Here is a 20,696-nt window from a genome sequence, read left to right on the forward strand (position 1 = left end):
TTAAAACCCTATATATATATATATATATATATATATATATAGGAGAGAGAGGATGCGAGGGTTTTGGGAGACACATGTCATTCCCAAACCCTCACAATCAATGGTCTACGGTGCACGTACCAGGTGTACGGAGTCGTTGAGTCGGACACGTGTCACGCAAAGAACAATACTCCACGCACTTTAGTATATAGTAATAGATTGGTAGCATCCTTGTCATCGTCACTCACGATGAAAAAAAAAATTTCGCTAAGTTTTACCACTACAGATACAACTAATAAAGTATTTGATTCCTAAATTTTCGATCAGTGAAAGAATCAATAAAATATTATTAGAAGCACTTAAAAATAAGACTAATTAAAAAAATTTTAAATATTAAAATAGATATTTTTATACTGCAAAAAATATTCGACTATTAAAATAAATATTCTAATATTATATATTAGAAAAAAAATTAATTCTCTAACTCAAAATTAAGATTAATAGCATGCAAATTAGCAAAATATCACTCACGTGAACTAAAAAATATTATTTAACTGGAGGAAAAAACTAATATCAAAAAATCTTCCAAGAAAAAGAAATTCAAAAGTTGAAAAAAAATACAGACCAAAATAAAAAATACTAAAAAGACAAAAATAAATATTTTAATATTATATATTAAAAAAATAAATATTTTATCTTAAGGTTAAGATTAATAGCATGCAAATTAGCAAAATATTACTAACATAAACAAATAAAATATTATTTAATTGAAGATAAAACTAATAAAAAAAAAAATTATTCAAGAAAAAGAAATCTAAAAGATAAGTTCTTTCATTTCATGACATCAGTTTGTTAATTTAAAAAAAAATAAAAATTATTCATATTATAAATCAAGCACAAGCACCAACAGCAACGAAAAATTCTAGAATGCAACGGGTATATTGGTGACGTGGCATAACAAGCCAATCAAATATCTCCTTTCACAGAAATGTCCCATCATGATTATAAAAAAATATTTTTATTGTACTTTTGTTTGAAAAGAAGAAATGTGATTGGCTTCTTATTTATGATGTGGTGCAAGTGTGACGGTGTAGAATTCCTCCAGCAGCAGCAAAGTATCAGGACTACGGCGACCGGAATGACGAACAATGGTAGTAAGCCAAACCAGTGAGAGTAACTGGAAGAGGGGTTCGGGAACACCAACGGGTCATCCTCGACGCGAAACGGATTCCACTGTGACGGTAAGCGAGCCACGTGGTGCGGGAGGCGGAAATGGCGCAAGTCCGTTGTTTCAGAGCGAGGGAGGAGGGCGAAGTAGGGGTGGGGGTGGTGGTGGCGGTGGCGGCGGTGGTGAGTGAGGGGAGGGGAGTGAGGGGAAGGGAAGATTTAAGGCGGTGCTACAGAGTTTGCATTCGAACGGACTAGCATTCGTAGGGGTGCTAGTCTTCAGCGTTGTGATTTCATTCCCTTCACCCCAACTCCTGAGAAAGACCGGTGATAGAGCATGCGCGGCATTATCAACCTACTACAGATACAAAATAATGACATGTACAACTAACAGCAAAAAGAAAATAGAGAAACTTAGTAAATACAAGAACATCGCTATCACGCTAAAACAAAGTAGTTTTTTTGTCTATAAATATAAAAGTAAAAAAACAAATATAATGTAAGACACAAAAAAAAATACTATAAAAAGCATCGGTAGGAGAAAAATAATAAAAGTTTTCCTTATTTTGATGAGTTTAAAATTTTGTTGAATTATTAATAAATATAAAAAAAAAATTAACTTTTTTTAAAATATAAAATTTTTAATATTTATTTTTTTTTGACAAAAATGCTTTTTCTAGTAGTAAAAGATTTGAAAATAGTAAAAGATTTGAATATTAAGAAAGGCATTATGGTTATGTTGACTAAAAGAGACTTTTTCTAGTACCTTATAGTTTTTTTTTTCTAAAAAAAAAAGTCGTCTTGATATATAAAAGTAAAACAATAAATATAATATAAAGCACAATACAACTGGTATAAAGAATTAGAATCGGCAGAAGAAAAAAAAAAAAGATTATCTTATTGCAATGAGTTTAAAGATTCTTGGAAGTATTTATAAATGTAAAAAAAAATTAAACTTTTCAAAAAATAAAAAATTTTAATTCTTAATTTTTGGACCAAAATACTCTCTCTAGTAGTAAAAGATTTGAATATTAGGAAGGGCATTATGGTCATTTGGACCAAAAGCGGCTTTTTTTTTAGTATTTTGTAGTTTTTTCTTTCAAATAAAAAATCAATAATATTTTTTCAGAAAAAGAAATAAAAATAAGAAGCACCATCCGAGCCCACTTTGCACCGAGTGGACCATTAGGGTCGTAGAGACCCAACAAGGCTTGGCTCCTAGATTTCTACTTATTCTAATAAAAGTTTACCTATTATAGAAATAGCCTAATATAACTTTATTTCCAAACCAAACGATATGTTAGAGAATAATTATACTCTTTTTTCACAGGAGATAAAATATGAAAAATTTTAAGGCGATGGTAGAGTGTTTGCACTCGATTGGACTTGCATTCTTAGGGGTGCCATTCTCCAGCCTTAGGATCTCATTCCTCTCACCGCTGCTCCTGTGAAAGACCAGTGATGGAGCATGCGTGGCAGGACCAACCTACTACTGATACGTGTATCTTGTAGCATTCTTTGCAGTGGCTAGAAGTGTGATAATGGTCACGTTCATAGTTACCATAAAGATCAAAATCAGGTCCTATTAACAAGTAGAGAACCGTCCAAGATGGCTCCTCCTGCATTGCCTAGTTGTATTTGCTATTGTCTTTTATAGTATTTGTATTCCGTCTTACATTAAATCTATTGTTTTACCTTTGTATATCAAAACCGAAATACTGGTTTGTTTTAATATGATAGAGTTGTTATTTTATTTATTAGGTTTTATGTTTTCTTTTTAGTGTTAATTGGACATGTCATTATTGGATATATATAGCATGTTATTATTATTAGATATCACTCATTGTAAATAAATTATTTATACTATGAAGTTGTATCAGTTGAAGTATTAAATGTTGCTTGTGCATAAATTTTTAGGCCATTTGTTTGCAATTTGTATTTGAATGAATTTATTTGTACATCCTTTCAATGATTCGAATTTTAATCCACTTTTATTGAATATGCATCACAAAAAAATACTATAAAAAGTTTGCATCGGTAGAAGAAAAATAATGAAAGTTTTTCTTATTTTGATGAGTTTAAAATTTTGTTGAATAATTAATAAATATTAAAAAAATTTAAAACTTTTTTTAAAATATAAAATTTTTAATATTTATTTTTTTTGACAAAAATGACTTTTCTAGTAGTAAAAGATTTGAATATTAAGAAGGGCATTATGGTTATGTTGACCAAAAGAGACTTTTTCTTATGCCTTATAGTTTTTTTTTCTAAAAAAATATCGTCTTGATATATAAAAGTAAAACAACAGATATAGTATAAAGCACAATACAACTGCTATGAAGAATTAGAATCGGCAGAAGAAAAAGAATGAAAGATTAGCTTGTTGTAATGAGTTTAAAAATTCTTTGAAGTATTTATAAATGTAAAAAAAATTTAAAACTTCTCAAAAAAAAAATTTACTTTTTAATTTTTTGACCAAAATGCTCTCTCTAGTAATAAAAGATTTGAACATTAGGGAGGGCATTATGGTCATTTTGACCAAAAGGGACTTTTTTTAGTGTCTTATAGTTTTTTTCTTCCAAATAAAAAATCAGTAATATTTTTTCAGAAAAAAAAAAGAAGCACCAATGGGGCCCACTTCACAACGGGCAGACCATTGGGGTCGGAGAGACCTAATAAGGCTTGGCTCCTAAGTTTCTACTTATTCTAATAAAAGTTTACATATCACAGAAATAGCCTAACATAACTTTATTTCCAAAGCGAACGATATGTTAGAGAATAATTATACTCGTTTTTCACAGGAGATAAAATATGAGAAGTTTTAAGGCGATGGTAGAGTGTTTGCACTCGATCGGACTTGTATTGTTAGGGGTGCTATTCTCCAACATTGGGATTTCATTCCTCTCACCCTCGCTCCTGTGAAAGACCAGTGACAGAGCATGCGCCGCAGGACCAACCTACTACTGATACGTGTATCTTGCATCATTCTTTGCAGTGGCTAGCAGTGTGATAATGGTCACGTCCACAGTTACCATGATTATCAAAATCAGATCTTATTAACAAATAGAGAACCGTCCAAGATGGCTCCTACTGAGTTGCCTAGCTATATTTGTTATTGTCTTTTATAGTATTTGTATTGCGTCTTATATTAAATATGTTGTTTTACTTTTATATGTCAAAATGGAAATACTGATATTATTTAATATGATAGAGTTGTTATTTTATTTATTAGATTTTTTCTGTTTTCTTTTCTGTGTTAATTGGACATACCATTACTGGATATATATAGCATGTTATTGTTATTAGATATTACTCATTGTAAATAAATTATTTATACTATGAAGATGGAACAGTTGAAGTATTAAATGTTGCTTGTGCATAAATTTTTAGGCCATTTGTTTGCATTTTGTATTTGAATGAATCTATTTCTTACATCCTTTCAATGATTCGAATTTTAATCCACTTTTAATGAATATGCATCACAATTTTTCGAATATTAAATATTTTGTTAAAATTATTTGAAAGCCCATCCATCCATCTATACAACATTTTCAGATAATTTTTTTTTTCTTTTTTATTAACCGTCCCAAAATGTAACCTAAATAACAAAAGTATTAAAATTAATATGTCCTTAACCAGTCCATTAATATATTGCTGATGCAATATGCAGTTTAAGTAAAAAGAATTACAGGTCTCTTATGTATATATGTATATATGTATGTATATATATACATAGAGAGATAGAGAGAAAGAGAGAGAGAGAGAGAGAGAGGGAGAGAGAGAGAGATAGGCTCTTATATTTTCGAAAGTACTGAGACCTCCGTATTTGTAAGTTATTTTTAATGATGAGACATTCAATTCAGCGGTCGGTTCTGTTAGATATGATATGCTATTAGAACTATCTAAAAACAAAATTTCATATTTTTTTTTACTTTATTTGCCTAGTGAACTGGTAGCTTCAAAATGAACGGCTGAAAATAAAAATCTCATAGAAATTAGTGATAAAAGACTCAAATTTCAAATCAGAAGTATGATCTTGCTATTGATATTATGTAGAATTTTCTAGTAAAATTTTATGTTATTTGGATTATTATACACCGTTGAATTTAAAAACGTACCACATCGAGCGTTAATAATTATTTTTGAGACCTTTTGATTACTTGGTAAATGATGTCAAAAAATTATAAAATTTGGTTTCTAGATAGTTCCAATAGCGTAGATTATGTCTAATGGAGTCAATCATCGAATCTGTTGTCCTACCATCGGAAACAAATTACAAGTACGGAGATCTCCACATTTTCGAAAGCACAAAAAATGTACTCTATATATATAGCATTCAGTTGCTATCCTCTTAGGAGGATGGAGGCTAGTTACAATTCTTTTAGAAGAACNATATAACTAGGCTAATATACTATTAATAACACCAAGTCATTGGTGCTACCAAGTTTTTGGCCATTGGATTAAGAGATGTGCGGTTAGGATGATGTGGGCCCCTAAGGGTTGAGTGGGTGGTTGGTTGAATAGTATGATCTAACGGGTGAAAATGATCAAAAGGGTAGATCTAACGGCAGAAAACTTGGTAGCACCAAGTGCTTCATGCTATTAATAGCATAGTAGCCGGACTCTATATATATATATATATATATTGTAATTTTTTCATGTCAAAATAATATGAATATATAACTCTGCAATATTTAATCAGTATTTTTAACAAATTTGAAGTAAAATTGTACATTTATTGCTTGTAACGAAGGGATAGGAATATAATGTGAGCTGTGCTAGGCTGGCATGACCCACAAAATGCGGGTCAATTAGGGCTCAGGATCGGCTTGGCCCGATCGTGCTGAATATCTGGACTGGGCTGTGCCATCACGATTAGGCAATTTTTGTTTATACTTCTTCCCTATCGTTTTTTTTTTATATATACATATTTTCTAGATTTTTCTTTTTTTGGTACGGAGAAAAAAGACACCCCAAGCTTTGACTCCATAGCACATTAACAGTTATACAATTATGACCAACATTTTTTGAGCTCTTTTAAAATTTTTTTAAAAATTACAAAAAATCAACAATAAATTTATCTTTTCAATGTTGTTAATTTAAATATTATCATTTTTAATATTTTACAGAACTTAAAGATTTAAAAGCAATAGTTTTAACTTTTTAATATTATATAGATTTTTAATATAAGTTTTTTAATTTGCGAGAAAGAAAAATTAAAGATATTGTCTTGAAATTGAGAGATTGTATGGTGAGATTGTGGAGAGATTTTGTAGGAAAAGTTGTTGGAAAAATTAAAAAAATTTGTAAAGTAAACGTGAGAGAAGAAAGATTAGATTAACAATTTGTATGGAAAGAATTAGCATCCTGTTGAACTATTTATAAATGTAAAAAAAATATTAAAACTTTGTTAAAAAATATAAAATTTTTAATTTTTAATTTCTTTGACCAAAATGCTCTCTAATAATAATAATAAAATTGAATGTTAGGGAGGGCACTATGATCATTTTGACCAAAATAAGTTTTTTTCTACATAATTTTTTTTTTTTAGGAAAAAAAATAAATATAAGAAGCACCAACCAGACTCGCTTCACAACGGGCGAACCCTTGGAAAAAAAAAAAAAGAAAAAAGGCTTGGCTCTTAGGGTGGGCCTAAAACCAATGAACCCCTGGGCCTTTAGTGGTAGGCCGAGAATGGCCCGTAGAACCAAGCTGTTCCGGCCATGCACTGGTGCTACAATATCTGTGCTAGGCTATGGGCCGGCCCATAGCCCGAACCATTTTTAATATGAAAAAGAATAATTAAGTGATGATTCAAAAAAAGTATACATAACATAAAAAGTGATTTTTTTTCTTTTTTTTTCTTTTTTTTTTTTGCAAAGTAGAGTATATTGTTGTGTAAATAAGCCATAAAATATGATGGTTTTCACACTTAAATATATGATATTAGTTATTAAAGCATTTATTAGATTATGAAAATATAACATATTGAATCATTAAAGTAGGGAGCAAACTTAATTATGAAGATATTTTTTCTACATTTTAGAAATATATTAGGATTAGCCTGTTTTCAAAAGTATAAACTTTAATTGTGACAAATCATAGCATTAAAGTTGGTTAGAAATAATAAGTAGTTCCACTCTCTCTACACAAGTTCTACCCATATAGCTTGTTCCAACAGCAAAACTTTTTTGCTTTTTTACTTTTGTTTTTGTTTTGTTTTTTTTTTTTATTAACACGCGATGGTTTCTTGTGGAAGGTATATATACATGCCACATAGATGATTTTAACGTGATCCTTAATTCTGAAGATGCTAGAGGAGGTTTCCCCGCCCTTACTTCACCTGACCTGGTGTAACAATCGACCATGATCTAAGCATATTTAGAGACAGGATCAATCAAGCAGTAGCTTCTCAACGATGGATTCTTTAAATTACCCGAGTGCAAGATCGATTGATCACTTTTGTCTCTCATTTAAAAAGTTCGAATAAAAAATTACAATAACATAAGGTTTGAGAACCAAAGTATTACGCTCCTTATAGTCTATAAGTTACCCTTTTAAGAAGAAAAATCTCAAGCAGCTTATGCTTTTAAAGAGAACGATTATTTCAGAAAAGGCTTACAGTTAGATGAGCAATGTGGTGCAGAGAAGGATAACAACAGAAGAATACAACAAAAAGACACTCTAGGGCACTTCAATCTCATGCCAAGTTCACAATATTGAGGTGGCTTCGAGGAGAAGTTCAAGTGTTCATCAGCTTCTTCTCCAACACCTCCGAGCAAATTTTCTCCATAATGTGATAGAAAGAGAGCAAATCCGAGAGACGCTCTGCCGACATCCTCTCCATAAACACCCTCGCGACCCTCTCCCTCTCCTCATTCAGCTTAAGTCTCTGCAGGTACGACGACGCGTTCCGAACTGTCGCGCCCATCTGCTTCAGTCTCTTGTCCTGCTGCAGGCTCAGCGCGGTGTTCGACTACAAACATACACAATTGATAATAGATGTTAAGGACTGACGATGTCAAGTACACCACAAAATTGCTTACACGAGTTAGAAATTAATACGACATAAACCTTTCTAATTAATCCAAACATAGCGCCTTCTTAAAAAGTAAGTTAACTCTCTGTATTGTCGGGATCATATTAAAGATAGTTGGACACAATCTTGTGGTAATTGAAAATAATGCTTCCTTATTGAAAAATCCTTTTTTTTTCTGGCTTTGTGTATCTCTGAAACACGCATCGCAACACAACAACTATCGAACTTGGACAAGAAAATGAGTCATGAATACAAATCAATTGAAACATTGGCAAATTTTTGAATATGTACTGTGACTTAGTCCCTTGGGTTAAGTCTTTTTGGCTCAGTAAATGGCATCTGAAGAGTTGATTACTCCCTCTGCTAAGTGAGATGATTTTTACGTCAAGAAATTCGGCTCCAGCTTCGAGATCGGGCTCCTTCGATAATGGCATGTCGATTCTAGCGTCGTACAAGTTCTTTGCGATCGAAAAGCTCCGGACGATGATCTTCCTTCTCTTCTCCATTTCTTGATCCATCTTCAGGGCGTCTTTTGGATTATGCCCAACGTCATTAACCTTCTTTTGGTAAGCAATAACCGCCTTCACGAATTCCTACGCACATCGACAAAAGATGAAGCTAAGATAAGCATTATAATGTCACAATAGCACGATTCAAACAGACATAAAATCACTGAAAGAATCTTGAAGTCGAAGCCACCGCGAGTTTGTCTAAACAAAAATAACACTATACACTATGATCAAGAAACAAGTTCATTTGCAAAACATCTATGTTAACTTGTAAATTTCGGGAATTGACATGACTGTTGAACACGAGCATGAATTGCAAATGACAAGAGAGAGTAATCTTTGAAACGACGCTACCGCTGGACACGAACATTACTTTAGAACTTCAGAGAAGAAGAGTGATGAACTTTGATTACTAAGAAGACTTGTTTGTACCTGGTAAGCCGCTGGGCATCCAGGATAGTCGAACTCGTCGGAACTTGGCTGCCTCATCCGTTCAGGATGAAACTGCAGGCCCATTATGAACTTGCCCTGCTCTGGATTATACGCATCTGGGTCGTAGAACCCTTCGATCAATCCATCAGGCGCGAAAGCCATCGGAACAAACCGGTCGGCCAACCTCTTCACACCCTGATGGTGGTAGCTGTTCACCATGAGCTCCATCTTTCCCTCTTGCAGTGAATCGCGGAACCACGAATGCAGGGGAGTGTTCTCCTCGACGGTCACTGGGTGGCGGTGGCCGTCGTAGTTGTCGTAGTCGATGTGCGCAACGGCCTCCTTGCCGGTCTTCGCGAGTTCACACTCGACGTCTTGGTAGAGGGTGCCACCGCATGCAACATTGAGGACCTGGTGTTAATTAAATAGGAAATCAAATCAAACTCTGTTGCTCTCTAATAGGTTAAGAGTCTCCGGTTGTGAAAGTATGGTACTGTTCGATAGAATATAAAGGCGATAGCATTTTCATATAAATCCTTTCTTAGGATTTTCACGCGGCAACAAAAGCAAAAGGCAGTGCAATTGGGAACTTCGTGCATCTAAATCTCGATTCTGCTTCTCAACAAAGCAAAAGATCGAAAAAATAAAAAAATAAAAAAACCCTCTGCCTACTAATGAAAGTTCATTTAGATGTAGCTATATACAACCGAAAACAAAAGCAATAGCAAGGCCAAAGAAAGATTACGGGCATGGCCAGGCTGGAGTTTCCTCAAAATTACCACCACAGAGGAGGGAAAAAATTATTGAGAACAATCCCCAAATGTGGGACTATTGAAATTTACCGTTTGTAAAATAATAATAACAATAAGCACGAATTCCAAAATAAGGCGGGTGTGTTAAGATTTGATGGCCACTACAGAGTACTACTGTTTAGATTAAACAAAACAAAAAAAAAAATATATATATATACATACAACTTTTCACCAGTCCTCCTATTTAAACATCTCAGGTCCAATTTAAAACGAAAACTTTCTAAAGGACGGCTATTAGTTCTCTACTCATTATAATAATATTTTTTATTTATTTGTATTAAAAAATTATTTAAATTTTTATGAATTTTAGAACCAAAGTGTAAGATCTACGCTTCTTTATTCAAAACTTCATCCTATTCAAAAGTTTAATTCTGTACAGCAAAAATTATATATTGATGGTGCGAGAGTACGTAAGGAGGAGGGAAAAAAGAGAAAGAAAAAGCAGACCTGGGATCCGCGGCAGATGCCGAGGAAGGGTACGTTGCGCTGGAGGCAGCGGCGGGCGAGGCGGAGTTCGATGTTGTCCTTCTCGCGGTCGCCGACAGCGTCGCTGGCGTGGAGGCGGCGGACCTCGTCGAGCTCGTCGGGGGACAGCCCCGCCGCCGGCATCTCCTCGGCCACGTCGTAGAGCGAGGGATCGATGTCCTCCCCCTCGCAGAGCAGCACGCCGTGGATGGGCTCGAAGCTGTCCAGCAGCATCTGCACCCCGGCCACCCGCGGCACGATCACCGGCGCCGCCCCGTACCCCACGATCAGGTCCAGGTGGTATTCGCCTGATCACCACCACCATTAATTACCCACCATCATCATCATCGTCGTTACTATTATTATTATTATTATTATGCGTACTAATATATGAGTACGTACGTACGAATCTAGCTAGTCTAGGCATAATGAATTAATTAATTAATATATAAAAGGAGATGGATCGAGAAGGGTTTAATTAATTCGATTGATCAATAAAAAGTCTAATTAATTTTATACCGACGAAGTCGACGAACTTGTTCTTGCGGACGGTGCGGCGGGAGACGATCAGAACGCGGGGGAGGATCATCGACAGATCCGACGTCGGCGTCGCCATTTTCGTTCTCTCTCTTTTTCTCCTTTTCCTGATCCTGATATTAATTAATATTCCCGATACTCTTCTGTATCTATGTATGTCATATGTGATGCACTACTACATGTTCTCCCTCTTATTATTTATAGGGAAGGGAAGCATTAGGGGTGGTGATTAGGGTTAGGCTATTATTATTTATTTATTAGTTATTAACTCTTGCTTTTTGTGTCCTTTGACGGCCTTTTTTAAGTAATAAATAAACTATCCATCAATCTTATCCACTGTATTTGTCCACCTGTTCAAATGATGACCTGGGAAACGATCAATTTCTTCTCCTCGCCAATAAATTTAGCATAGCAAGCTTAATTATTGACGCACCGTATGTGCCATGCTCTAAAAGCTTCCAAAATTTCGTAACAATAACAGGCTATATAATATCGGGTTTGTGGTGTAAGATAGATTTCATATTACTTAGTGATTTTGGTTTAAAAAATAATTCAAATTAAATCTGATGAGAATATCACGGTGATAGTAAAATTTATCTAAATGTATTAGACCGTTGCACTATGAATTTAGTTATTATGTAATTTATTTATTTTTCTCGTCAAATATAAGACTTTTTTGGATTGGATTGTGTTGTAGAATATAATATTTAAATTTAAATAGATAAAACCTCAGTGGGTTAAACGAAATTTGTCTGACAACTCAAACGTAGGAATAAATAAACAATTATTTTCTTTATTAATTAAAAATTAATTAATTAATGTAATTCCAAATAGTAATGCAGCACGTGGGAACGGACGAACCTGGCCGCGCAATCCGTCCCGACGCCGCGTTACATGTGACTCATAAGTGGACCACCACTCAGATAAGAACGGGTTACGTGGCATGCTCCTAACGCCACTACACGCTTAAAAGACCATTAAAAAAAAAAAAAAAAAAAAAAAAAAAAAAAACCCTGTTCCCCCGCCCAAAACAGAAGAAAGAAACCCCCCAAAGAAAAAAATTACTCAATCAAAAAAGTTTAATCTCTTATGTACTATCTTAATCTCTTATTTACTTAATTATTTATTTATTTTGAGGCNAATTGTAGAGTTATTCATAAAAAATCATAACTATCAAAACAAGTAGTCTTTGAACTTATTGAGTTTGTTCTCATAAGTGACTATCATTAGTTAACCATTAGAATCATTGTAACCTTAAATAAAATAAAGTTAAATTTTGTTCTAAAAGTTACAATTTATAGTCCGAATGAGATGGAATTTAAAATAAAAATGTGAAATTGACATAATTTAAATAATATTCTATGAAAGAAAGTCAATTTTAACTAGTTAATTAACAAGAAAAAAAAAGTATATTTGCAAATTATAGAACTTTTTTTTTTATCATTTTGTATTTTAGAGCAATTTAATTGTTTTGTCGGGATACGTTTTTCTTTTATCATTTTGCATTTCAGAGACTTAATTCATTTACGATTTTTTATCATTTTTTACCATTTTGTCGGGATACATTTTTTTTTATCATTTTGGACTTTATTCATTTACAATTTTTTTATTATTTTTTTGTCCGCTGCTCAATTAAGCAGCAAAATCATATAATATAGAAACCTCAATTATGATTGAAAGTTCTACGCATTATATATAAACAATAAAATGGTAAAACACAATATATTACTAGCTTATAATTTACTATTATATTTAACCGGAGATTTTTATAGTTGTTAGGAGAAACACACACCAGTTGTTCGGCTTAAAGAGCCGAATGTCTTTTCTTATATTGAATATAACTTGGGAGAACAGTACAGAGGTCAAGTGTGTCTGAGGGCATACAGACTCGGTTGGTCTACTTAAGAAATACTCTTAAGAAAAACAGTAAATGCGGAAAAGTAAAAATTACAAGTAGACTACTCCTAAGAAATACGAGGAAAATACGAAGAAAAATAAAAATGGTCTTATGCTCACGGGAAAAGGATTTCTTTTCAAGGCGTTATTAGTCTATTTATAGATCGCCCCTGTTGATCCGTTATTGCCTATCCTGATTGGCCATTACTCTTATTTTTTCGGGCCACTTTCAGCCGATCGAAACCGTCTCTAACTGCTTGCGGTTGTTATAACTTTCTTTAAATTACGTGATTTAAGATTCTTCTGATACTCCTGGTGCACTGCGAATCAATAAAACTGAAGAGAGTACCGGTGTACCATATATCCGCGTCTTATTAGCTCAACAATAGTAAAATATAAATAAAAAAATAAAATAAAATAAAAATTTTTAAACCAAAGAATGATAAAATAAAAATATGCCTAACACAAAGTAATGTGCCAATGGAAATCTTTTCAAAAATAAAAAAAATAATAATTGCACTATTGGTTACCAATCTTTATGTAATTCTTTTTTGATCCCCAATTTTTTTTTGGTAGTCGTGTCCTTAACCTTTTGGTTAATCGCATGATTGCTCCCTTGATCCCTAATCTCTTCTATTATATATGCGCCAATCGTGTTAAGTTTAATTCCACCGCCCTCAATATCGTCCTCTGTACTTATGACCACTTCGATCTCATATACAGTATTATCGATCTCTTTAGAAGCATCTTACGAGTTGGCGTTGAATTAAACATGCCAACAAACTGCTCTAAAAAGATATTAGCGCCAAGTGGCAATGGCCCGTTCCGTCAAAATTGATAAAAATTTAGATGATTAGGTTCAAATTATGGAAAATATAAAAATCAGGGATCTAATAGCAAAAAAAATAAAATTCAATGTTGTGATTAACCGAAAAAGGAAAGCTTGTCCATATGCTGATGTGTCGAACTCTCGTTGGTTGTTTAGAGGCATTTGTGCTAAGAGGGAAAGCATGGGATTTTCTAGAGCATCTATTTAGTGCTGTTCTTCTTGTGCTAGAATAGCAATAATTTAAAAATTAGGTGTGGCTTGCCGGTTTAACTAGTTTGGCGGTTATCCATTCTATAAAATAATTTTTAAAAAATATTTTAAACCATTCGAATTGATGATTTAACCGTTGAACAAATGAATCAAGCAGATTTTAATAATTAAACATAATGAACAGTTTTTATTTTTTATTAATACAGATTAGTCTAAAGAAAAGTAAAACTTAAAAATTTATATTCACTTAATTTGATTTAAAAATTATTTTTTTATAATAAGTATGATAATAAAATTATATATATATATATAGTTATATAATATCTTTATAAAACCTATATGAAAGTCACCATAACTTTTTGCCACGTGGCATGTTTATTCTATTTCTACATAGCCAACTTAAATCAAACCACTTCTCCTCTTTTCAGACCTCTCAATTCTTCAGCGCTCCCACTCCTCTTAATATATACATATGTAGTTACAACATTTAATTAATAATGTAAACTTTAAATCAACCTTTAAATCAAACCACCTTCTTCTTTTCTATGAACAGCCTAACTCACCTCATCCTACTACTTAATTACATGGCAATATTTAATTACATGGCATCCATATTAAGATTCTATATTATAATTTTAACCAGTTTCCTCCTCCATTAATCTCCCAAACTCCCTCTCTTTTTAATTCTTTTACATGCACCACTCGCCCCCTCCATTAATTATCTCCTACCCCCTCTCTTTTTAACTCTTTAACATGGCACCTAAAAAAAATATCATCGTCTAATCTCCTACCTCCTGCACTTATCATCCTCTTCTCCTCTATTGTGTTAACAAAGAAGAAGAGAAGACAGAAGAAAGAGGCCTCGAACATTTGTCGTCTTCAGAAGTGCATCGTCCGCGAAGTCGAGCGCTGGACTATAGTAAATGCTCGCTGAGTCGGTTCCACGGGCCCTGCTTACTATTAAATTTAGTCATACAAATAACTGTATTAATCATTTTATGCTTTCTATAATATCAAATAAAGTCGAAATATAAAATTTATTAAAATTTTTAAATGCTTTACTTGCTATTATCTACACCGCTACATGCGGGTCTCTCACTAGTATATATATATTATATATATAATATATTTAAATTTATATAGCTAAGGCGTACTATACTCTTATATTGTAGAGCCTTACTAGCCAATAAGTTTTTTCAATGAATTGAGTTTCCGAATCGGACGTAGTCCACATCCGTTAAATTGATCTAGGTATTTGAAACTTCTAGAAAATAAATTTTGTAATTTTTTTAAATGCATAATAAAGTTCATCGAGCGGATAAAATAACGGTCAAATCGAATGACCGTCCAAAAATAGATGATCGGATCACTTATTTAAATCGGACTTATTGATCCTTTATTCTATGTACGTGAATAGAATTTTCTATATACAAAATTCAACCTATTCCGATTCTTCACACCGTTAAATTAGCAAATATCCCATACCGAGCCGTTAAAAATTGTCTAATTTTGTGAGCTTTGATCGTATAAGTAAAAATGATATCGAAAATTATAAAAATTAGATTCTAAAGTTTTAAAATGCTCTACGATAACGTTTAACATGGTTTGGATCGTCGATTTGGAAGCTACTATTATCGAAAACAACTTATGAATAGCAAGCCGATCGTACTCAATAAGAGTAAGTAGCGGACTATATATATATATATTATGAATAATAATATATATATTATAATATAAAATATTATTGTATTAGTAATATATATAGTATATATATATATATATATATAGACCTAGGCTGGAATACTATCAATAGCACTAAGCATTTGGTGCTATTAGGTTTTCCACCTTTGGATTAAAAAATATACCGTTAGGATAATATGGACTCCCTAGGATTGAGAAGTTGTTGGTTTAATATTATAATAATCTAACGAGTGAAAATAGTTAAAGGGTTAAATCTAACGGCATAAAATTTGATAGCACCAAATGCATGGTGCTATCGATAGTATCCCAGTCGGACTCATATATAATTGGGCTGAAATTCTATTAATAGTATCTAGGCTATTTTACTATCGAATTTTTAGTCGTTAGATAAAAAATTGTAGGATTGGAATGATATTGGTCTTCCAGAATTTAATAATTATTTTTTTTAAATTTGAGTGGGTGGTTGGTTGAATAGTATGATTTAAAAAATAAAATTGATTAAAATATAAATCTAACGACTAAAAAATTGAGAATAAAAAATAATTAAATATTATTAATGGTATTTTATTCCATCTCTATATATATATATATATATATATATATATATATATAGTTGAATTAAAAATAATAATTAAAATATGTATAACATCATACAAATGTTGTGGATTCTACGGGTGGTTGAAACAGTAACGCGTGATCTAATAATAATTTTAGATCGCTATATATTTAGTCTGATTTTTAAAAGACTAAAAAAATGATGGGTTTGGGTCGGTTAGTGGTCAACCCGTCGACTAGATACTGACGTGGATGAATATGCTCTTCCGATTCGCTGCATACCCACACCGCAAGGTGCACGTGTTCCTCGATTAGTCAAAAGCTTAAGGACATATTTCATTGTCCCAAAATGACTAAAATAAAAAAGTTATTTTTATAAAAATAATTTTTTAATTCGATTGTTTGGTTGAGTATAAAGTGAAAGATAAAAAAACTATAGTTTTGAAATTTTATATTTTAATTATATATAAAGACGTTAAAATATAAATAAACGATTTATATTTGTCATTTAAATTAATAATTTCAATTTAAATTTACATTTAGAATTCAAAATTTTATTTTAAAATTTAAATTTAAATTGAAATCTGAGTTGAATTTATAATTAAAATTTAAGACATAAATTAAATTTAGAGGTTGAATTTAAATTTTAATTATAACTCATAAATATAATTCAATTCAAAAATAAAAATTCAACATAGAAATTAGAATATTTTCTCAAATCTGAATTCATAGTTTGAATCATATTTTAATTTACCCTTTGATCTTAAATTCTGAATTCAAAAATGGATTCACAGTTGAATTAAAATTTAAATTAAAATTAAAATTCGAGTTTAAATCATAATTCGAATTGAACATTTGAACTCATAATTCGAATTCAAAGCTCAAACTAAAACTCATTATTGAAATTAAATATAAATAACAAATTAAAATTTAAATTTGAATTTCAACTGAAAAAATTTAAATTTTAAATTCAAATTTCAGTCAATAATTTGAATTTATAATTGAAACAATTTGAATTCAAAGTTCAAACTAAAGCTCTTAGCTAAAATAATTTGATTAAAATTTAATTTTTAAATTTAAATTTAAATTTAAATTCAAATTTAAATTTAAATTTAAATTCAAATTTAAATTCAAATTTAAATAAAAATAAAAATTTTAAAATTTTAATTTAAATATAAAGTCATAAATTTGAATTTAAAAATTTTATGTCAAATTTGAATTTATAAATAAAATTCAAAATGTGATCATGATTTTAATTCAAATTTAAAGTGAAATTCAATGTGAGATCCCTGGTGTTTGACTGTGGAGGCTTGTCGATAGCTCTGGAGAGTGTCGGGACAAGTCCAAGTCGCGTTGGCGTCAAATAGACGCAAAACGGACTCCGTGGGACGCAAGAGCAGCCTTCAGCGAAGAAATCTGCAAAATAGCAGATTTTCCTGCTTGCTGTACCGGTACAGCCAGCGAGGTGTACCGGTACACTATACTGGCTGAGCGCGTACTGCTCTCGGGTTGGCTTCCTGTACCGGTACGCGCCCCGTGTACCGGTACACCAGGGTAGGTGAGAGGGTGTTTTGATCTTTTCTCTCCCTCGTTTGTAACACCCTCACTCCCCTCTATATAGCTTCGCGTAGAGAGAGAGAGAGAGAGGTCTTCTAGCTGCAATTCTCCATCTCTCACTCTCACTCTCATCCGGTTGAAGGCTTTGGAGCTCGGTTGGAGTTTTTTCGCCGACGTCGCGCCGCGAGGCCGTTCGAGCTTGTGTTTGACACCGGGCAAGCGCGTGGAGGCCGGGCGAGCAGGGATTTTCGCCGTTCTTGCTGTCATTCAAGTGCTCGGCGTTGTCGAGGTGGGTTTTTCAGTTTTTACTTGATTTTTGGGCAAGTGTTTACTACTTCAACTCGAAAAATTATTGTTTGCTGAAATCCACCGTCGACTGTTAGTATTTTAGCTCGTACGCGACGTAGGAGCATCGGATTGCGACGAGACTTGGTTCGTTGGATTCGGGACTTCGAGAGGAATCCACGAAGCCCTTACTTGTGAATTTTGGTGAAGGTTAGCTAGGTCAAAATCCCTCTCTTCTCTGCTGCTGTGGATTTTGGACTGAATTGAGGAATTTTGGTGTTTTTAGTTTGGAATTCGCTCGATTTCGAGACTCGGGCGTTTTTGGTCGATCCAGCAGGTGGTGTCGCAGCCGAGGGGGTTCCGTGCTGCCAGGGATTAGCGTGCGAGGTGGGTTACATCGGTTTTGACTCCTATGTTCATAATCGTCAACATGTATAGATCTCGATTTTGATAATTTATTCTAGCTCGAATTCATGGATTATATGATAGAATGCAAATCTGAATTTGGAGCATGTGGTAATAAATTAAGTAGATTATATATGTTGGACTTGGAAACTGAATTAGGAGAAAACCTGCGATTTGGACCTGTCACTTGATTAAACTGCCTGATTTAGCTCTAGGAGCCGTTATTATATTGTACTGTCGCAGTATCTTCGAGACGAGTACTCCAGGTAGTTTAGAATGTATCTACACTCGTGCTGGTTCGCCGAGGGGATTTTACAAGGTCGTTCAGGCTATTCCGGACTGTAGGGTGCCGTTGAGATTGACGGTGGACCCATATCGCCTTTTTGGCGTCTAATTGTGCCGAGGGCACGTTACTTGTTGGTTGTTAGACCAGTTAGAGTCGATTTCTTGACTTTGGCTTTTCAGAGCCTGTTTGAGCTCGACAGAGATACGCTGCATACTCGGTTGGGTAGCGCCCACGAGTGCCACTCCGGAGTCAGGCTTTGTGCTTTCGCGTTGGTGTCGCTCATGCCAGTTGGACTTGCTCTCCACGGACCAGTTAGTGTGGATAGAGCTTGATAGTCGCAACGGGGCAGGGACGGGTGTATTCACAGTCCCGGGGACGGGTATGCTTACAGTCCCGAGTTGATTGGGTCAGAGTTGACATTTCCTACAGTTGGTTAGTGTAGAGCATGATAGTGTAGTGATTGATAGCGGTAGAGTGTACTTCCTGCTTTTCCTACTATTCTTGCTCCCTTCTGTAGACTTAGTGGGTGACCGATGTTGTTTTGGGCGGTACCCACTGAGGACTACTTGTTTTTACAGTAGTTCTCACGCCCAGTTGTTACCTATGTTTTTGCAGAGCCACAGGTTCCGGCTGCTGCACCGTCCGCGGACCAGGATCGAGGCAAGGGCATCGCGAGTTAGAGCCCTACCCGACGTGCCGAGCTAGAGGTGCCCCTACTGCAGGTAGATGTTTTGTTTCGAGTTTATGTACATAGTTGACTTAACTCGCCAGTGCGAGTAGCTCTGTATTTTGGATTTGAACTATGTATATGAAATTCTGTTTGTTTAGCTTCTGTTTTCTCTAGCAGCTCTCTACTACTGTTCGTAGTAGTGTTTGATTTACAGGTACAGCTGTCGCTTCGTATACAGGAAAAATTTCTTTGTATACGGCGGATTTGTCGGCGTGCCCGGGGAACGTGTAATCCGGGGCGTGACATTCAACTTTAAAAATAAATTTAAAGATTAAGGTTAATACTAAATATATACTCTTAACTCAACTTTTCACTTTCGATGACTTCCAGAATTTTTTGAGCCAAACTCAAAAAAGTGAGATTTAATTATAACTCACTTAGCAGCCCACTTTTTTAAAATTACTTTTACTTTCGCAAATCAAATAACTGATAAGACGTCACTTTCCAAAAGTTTCAGTTACGATACTTTACTTTTGACCAGCCAAATATGCCCTTAGCATAGGAGATAGGGCTGAATATTCAAGTTCAAACAAAGTGATCAAATTTGGGTCTCACATACCCTCCTATCTCTCTCAAAAAAAAAAAAAATTTATAATAACTTTTTAAACGATAATATTTTATGATAATTTTTAGAATTTATCTTGTTGTTATTTTATGTTAATTTTTTAGAATTTTCAGTGCTAATTTTTGAAAAAAAAATTTGAATGTTTCAAAACTTACTGCATTACTGTTTTTGCTTTTTTTTTTTTTATATAAATAATTATCTTCTCTACTATGTTGTTGCATATTGCCTATTTTTTCAATCTTTATTTTGTAATTATTTTGTATTGATTCCTCAAAATTTTATTTGTTAAGTTTTAAAATGCTATAAGTCATGCAATTTTTTAGAGCATAAGTTACCTTGAATCAAATAATTAAATGATCGAAATCCAATTTCAATGAACAAACTTGTATTATTTTAAACAAAGTACGAAAGTAAATTTTAGTCAAGGTTTATCTTCATTGAACACGAGTTTTATTTGAACTATAGTTATATCAACCAAACACCCCTTTCCAATGGTAAGTGTACAATTAACCCATAAATGTTAAGTTGTAGAGATTACAAACCTAATCCAATTTGAGTTTAGAAGACCCAAATTGGATTTTACTATTCAGAAAAGAAAAATGATGTGCAAGAAGGAGAAAACAAGCTCTTCGATGAGCTAGTTGTAAGATCTACAAGCCAGTCAGATAATATCTAATATGTCGTCTAAACCTTAAGAAATATCTAATATCCTCTAGTTAATAAAAATGTCTTTTGAA

At 33.3% G+C, this 20,696-nt stretch overlaps 1 protein-coding gene across 1 annotated transcript; it reads right to left on the bottom strand.

Moving 5' to 3' along the window:
• On the bottom strand, positions 7,568-11,149 carry LOC109717947 (putative glutamine amidotransferase-like protein RP404). Its single transcript, XM_020243910.1, has 5 exons — positions 10,923-11,149; positions 10,386-10,711; positions 9,127-9,537; positions 8,569-8,778; positions 7,568-8,122 (listed from the first exon to the last, which is right to left on the bottom strand). Exons 1-5 carry the CDS (start codon positions 11,017-11,019, stop codon positions 7,889-7,891), a joined length of 1,278 nt encoding a protein of 425 aa, XP_020099499.1. The 5' UTR covers positions 11,020-11,149; the 3' UTR covers positions 7,568-7,888.

The sequence above is a fragment of the Ananas comosus genome, linkage group 12 (genome assembly GCF_001540865.1).
Source record: "Ananas comosus cultivar F153 linkage group 12, ASM154086v1, whole genome shotgun sequence".
NCBI classification, from domain to species: Eukaryota; Viridiplantae; Streptophyta; class Magnoliopsida; order Poales; family Bromeliaceae; genus Ananas; species Ananas comosus.

Coding starts and splice junctions, on each gene's coding strand:
- LOC109717947 (XM_020243910.1), bottom strand. CDS start 11,019: ATGGCGACGCCGACGTCGGATCTGTCGATGATCCTCCCCCGCGTTCTG. Junction 10,712..10,922: donor CAAGTTCGTCGACTTCGTCG/GTATAAAATTAA, acceptor GGTGGTGATCAG/GCGAATACCACCTGGACCTG. Junction 8,779..9,126: donor GATGCCCAGCGGCTTACCAG/GTACAAACAAGT, acceptor CGATGTGCGTAG/GAATTCGTGAAGGCGGTTAT.